This window comes from Suncus etruscus, chromosome 7, assembly GCF_024139225.1.
Source record: "Suncus etruscus isolate mSunEtr1 chromosome 7, mSunEtr1.pri.cur, whole genome shotgun sequence".
Taxonomy (NCBI): domain Eukaryota; kingdom Metazoa; phylum Chordata; class Mammalia; order Eulipotyphla; family Soricidae; genus Suncus; species Suncus etruscus.
Window position 1 is genome coordinate 18,907,987 of NC_064854.1, and position 4,826 is coordinate 18,912,812.

A 4,826-nucleotide genomic window follows, 5' to 3' on the forward strand; every position below is an offset into this window, starting at 1 on the left:
TTTACAAATTACTGGTCACAGGGGCCGGGCGGTGGCGCTAAAGGTAAGGTGCCTGCCTTGCCTGCGCTAGCCTTGGACGGACCGCGGTTCGATCCCCCGGTGTCCCATATGGTCCCCCAAGCCAGGAGCAACTTCTGAGCACATAGCCAGGAGTAACCCCTGAGCGTTACCAGGTGTGGTCCAAAAACCAAAAAAAAAAAAAAAAAAGGTTTACTTCCGGCGGCGAGACGTTGTCTCCCATCAGTGATTTTTCCCAGGTCGGAGATGGCCCTGGAAACGGTGCCCAAAGATCTGCGGCATCTGCGCGCTTGTTTGCTATGTTCGCTGGTCAAGACAATAGACCAGTTTGAATACGACGGCTGTGACAATTGTGACGCCTACCTGCAGATGAAGGGTAACCGAGAGATGGTGTATGACTGCACCAGCTCTTCCTTTGATGGGTAAGCCCTTCAAGTTCCCGGCATTCGGGTTGACATTCCCCCCCCCCACCCATCCCGCCAAGGAAATAAAGAGAATCATTGCAATGATGAGTCCAGAGGACAGCTGGGTCTCCAAATGGCAGCGAGTCAGTAACTTTAAGCCAGGTGTCTATGCAGTATCCGTCACTGGCCGCCTGCCTCAAGGAATTGTTCGCGAGCTGAAGAGTCGAGGAGTGGCCTACAAATCCAGAGACACAGCTATAAAGACCTAGCCAGAGTAGTAGTTGCCATCCTTCTTGCCCAACCATTTGCCTCATATTTTTCATTGTGGAACTAAATGGGCAGAACATCAAAATGTCCAAACTCTCCAATTCTGAAACTTCACAGACTGTCTGGAGAGCAGTGTGGCATGCCCTTAGGGCTGGTGTACGTGCCCCTGGATCATTTTCCAACTCTGAACTGCTGGTGGTGTGGGTGGGGTTTGGGTTGGGAATTAACAGAGATTGAACTGAATTGGGGATAGGATGCTGGTTTCCTACCAATGCCCAGAGCTCTGCCTTTGGGTTAAATGTCAATAAATGCAAAAGTTTTAAATCTGAAAAAAAAAATTACTGGTCACAGTTCAAAGCCAAAGGGCAGATGGAATAACTCAAGAGGTGAAAGGGAACAGGGTAGGAAATAGGGTTGAAACAAAAAGTCTTGCAGTTTGGGGGAAAAATAAAAGGGGTGGAGCAAGATAAAGTTGGCTACATAGGTTGTTAGTTGATTCATTCCATGCTTGAGAGTTAAGAGTTCAGATGAGGGTTGCCTGCATTCACTGCCTTAATTTTATCTGAAGAGAGGTGGGCAGGAATAATAGGTCTATAGAATTCAAAGCAGATATTTTATTAGCTACCAATATGACAAACTGATTTTCCATTGCATGATAGCCATATAGAATCCATAAGATAATTTGTTCTTGTTGTTATTGAAAAACAAACACCAAGTCAAAAAACAGCAGAGTTTTGTTTTAAAGTTATTACTGGCATTCAGAAAAACATTACATAAATGAACTAAAATGTCCCCAAACCAAACCAAAGTCTTATACCTTGCAGTTGGCACTGTGTTATTCTTCCCAAGAGGAAACAAAATTCAACTCAAGTTGTAGTTGGTCACTGTGTTGGAAATTTATCAGTAACTCAGGTTCAAATACATGGATTTGTCTTATTTCCAGGGCTGAAATACAAATGACACTTGAAAAGACCTTCAGCTGTTCAAACATTGACAACAGTGCTTTAGAGGCAAATGCATTGAATTCTTTCCTGGGGGTTAACTGAATTACCTTCTAGGTAAATCAAATAAAAGACTAAGCAAATATGCTAATTTAATGTTTATATATTAGTCAAACTAACAATTGTTTTGGAATTTAGACTCCTGAACCCCCACATTTTTATCAGAAAAAGACATTTCAGCACTGATTTGGGGTTACTCTTTTGTTTTTCAGCCACACCCTTTAAGGTTTACTGCTTTGCTGTTCTATGCTCAGGAATCACTCCTTACAGGACTATATATGTATATATAGGAGGACTATATGGGACAGTTTAGTCACAGGCAAGGTCAATACTCTACCCACTGTACTATCTTTCAGGCCCCCATATTGTTTATCTTTAATTTCTAATTAATGATAGCAATGAAAAATGGTTTAACTTCTGTTTTATTCTTCTTAATTTTGGTTTTGTATTGTATGTGTCTTTTTCTCTTCCTTTCTTTGTCTTTCTCTCTGACATCTCTCTTGGTTATTACCTTCCTTATCCACAATAAATCCCAGTCACCTATATCACCTTGGGGTTCAAGTCAAGAGTTCTGTGACCTACAACAGTAACACATTCCAGTTCCTAGATTCTATAGAAAGCAAATTCTACTTCCCACCAGACTTTCTCTTGAAAACCCTCTGCTTTGGAGCCTTTCTCTGATAGATCTCCCTTTTATGTACCCTAACTTAAGTATTCTCTTCACCCAGCTTTTTCAAAGGTCCTGTCTGAAGAAAATTACTTTCTTTGTCATCAACTGTCACTCACATTCTACCTCATGATATCGATTTCCTGCGAACCTCCTTTCTTATTATCCCAAATCATCTCATTTCCATATTTCACTACTTGTCTCCTGTCCTTTCTAGTTAGCATAATGGTCATGAAGTCAGAGACCTTGCCTGTGTCTGTTTTCACCACTGAGTTCCCAGCATCAAGGATGGTGTCGAATCAAATAGCAATTACTAAACCTGGGTAGTTTAGGCACAAGTAATTTACTCAGGAATTCAGTCTGGCCCCACAACCACCTTGAGCCAGAGCTCGGACAGAGCATGGATGCCAGGACAGCCTGCACTGATGCTGTGTGTTATGATTGGCTTGCATTCTTCCACAACCAGCACCCAGCATGGGGCGCCAGATCCTGGGCTCAGCCTGAATCTAAATAATGCATGCTTGTGAAAAATTTTGAAAATAGAAAAGGCCACATCAATGCTCAGGCTTATTCTCTTTGCACGTGATTGTTCTGCAGGTATCTGGCCAATCAGACTGCACATTATATGTGAGGTAGAAGTCCTACCGAGTAAATCACCATTTCCACATATACTGATTTAGGCAATTTCTTGTTGAAATGATGAGCTCCACATGCCACTGTTGTTATGTGCATTTGACATGCACCAGGCAGTGTGACAATGTGACACTCGGGGAGGGGCGCAGTTTGTCATAGAGAATTAAACTCCCCATATTTTGTGAAAAGCTCTGAAACTATAAGAACATGCTAAAAGGAATGCCGGAGTGTTTCGGAGAATATACAGTGTGCAATTGGAGAGGACTCTTTCCATTACTTGCTTCTAACATGCTCAAGCCTATAGTGGTGCATACATCACCGAGTAAATAAAACAATTATAGATTGTTTCTGGAGTCTCCATTTGACCAAGAGGCAGCAGTACATTGTTTAGATAAAGTCAGTTGGTGAGAATTCTTTTGTGCGTGCCTTATTTCTAGATTTATCATCTTGGGAATGTTAGTTTAATATAATAACTTCAGAAAATTGCATGAGATTATCTCTAATGCCATGTGTCACTCAGGGTAGGGGTCTCTGCATTGTCTCTGTGAGAATGCTGGTGGCAACCACATTGTGGCTCTGACATTTGGTTTTGAAACTCAAGTGCAAATGTTTTTTTGCATCATTATTTTTAATCTCTGAATCATAAAGGTGACCTATTTCTAGAAGGGGTCTCAGTTCAGAAAATCATGATGCAACTGAGAAAGATATATCAGATGTTCTATCTACAACTGTCTTTGTCCTTCTCTAAGGGGCCGATGTTATTGAGCACAGGCAATGACTTACAAAAAATACACTTCACACTTCTGATCATTGCTTCATTTAGCTGTGACACAGGAAAATTCCCAGGATTAAAAAAAAAAAAAAAACAGAATCCCTTCTTTTTGTTAGCTCTGCAGAAAATCATCTCCATTTGTATTACTTTGCTTTATCAGTGATTATGACAGAAGCCCCTGATGTCAGTGTAAGAAGCTATGATGATCAGCTTGGTCTGATTAGCCTGCAAGAGAGGGCTGAGGGCAGGCAGTCACTTTGTTTTACAGGGAAAAGGCAGCTGGGCTCAGCTGCCACGTTGATAAGGAACAGAGAAAGGCACCATCCAAGCAGAAAACTCGGAGTCTCAAAAATTGCTAAGGCAGAGAAAGGCATAAGACACACGTGACTTGTTCTGAGCATCCATGCTCAAGCCAGAGGACTGTGGAAGGGGATGGCTGCTTTCTGGTGCCTCTGAGAACTTCTCACATCTTTCATTTGACAGTCAAACTGGTACTGCTGGAGATTTCCACAATACAACATGCTTTCTACATGTGGTCTAAAAGTTTTATTCCCCAAAACATATTATCTCCAAAGAGAAATGGTAACAACAGATCCATACTAAAATAAAACTAGTAATAAATATTAAATTTAACAATAACATTAAATAATTTATTATATGAATTTATTATTATATAACCATAAGTAAAACTGATGTTAAAACTAATAATAATACACAATAAAGCTAATTACTCTGAGGTCAAATTTCTATGTTTTCCTACTATGTTCTATTCTACTTGGAAGTGTGACTAGTGCATCCTTCTATCTGTTCCAATATTTCTGATCCTTTAATTGAAAAATCAAATTCATTGAAAACACAGCAAATGGACATCAAAAGTCAGGCCCATAAAGCAAAATATTACTGCATTCTGCAATGTTTTCATAATTGTGAAGTCTGAAAATGCTGCAAAATTCTACCATGTGTGGGCTGGTTTGGTGCTATCATGTAAGGGCACTTGCCTTGCATCTTGCCCCTGGTCACCCAGATTTGATCTCAAGCACCCAAAATACCCTAGATGGTCTCTC

General features: G+C 40.8%; 1 protein-coding gene across 1 annotated transcript; it reads left to right on the forward strand.

Moving 5' to 3' along the window:
- Positions 1-230: 230 nt before the first annotated feature.
- On the forward strand, positions 231-1,027 carry LOC126013886 (transcription elongation factor SPT4-A). The gene is made up of 2 exons (XM_049777097.1): positions 231-440; positions 514-1,027. The coding sequence occupies exons 1-2, from the start codon at positions 265-267 to the stop codon at positions 689-691; spliced, it is 354 nt and encodes a 117-aa protein (XP_049633054.1). The 5' UTR covers positions 231-264; the 3' UTR covers positions 692-1,027.
- Positions 1,028-4,826: the final 3,799 nt, after the last annotated feature.

Excerpts from the sequence above, each read along its gene's own strand:
- LOC126013886 (XM_049777097.1), top strand. The coding sequence starts at position 265 with ATGGCCCTGGAAACGGTGCCCAAAGATCTGCGGCATCTGCGCGCTTGT. Across the intron at positions 441-513 it reads ACCAGCTCTTCCTTTGATGG|AATCATTGCAATGATGAGTC; the intron begins GTAAGCCCTTCA and ends GGAAATAAAGAG.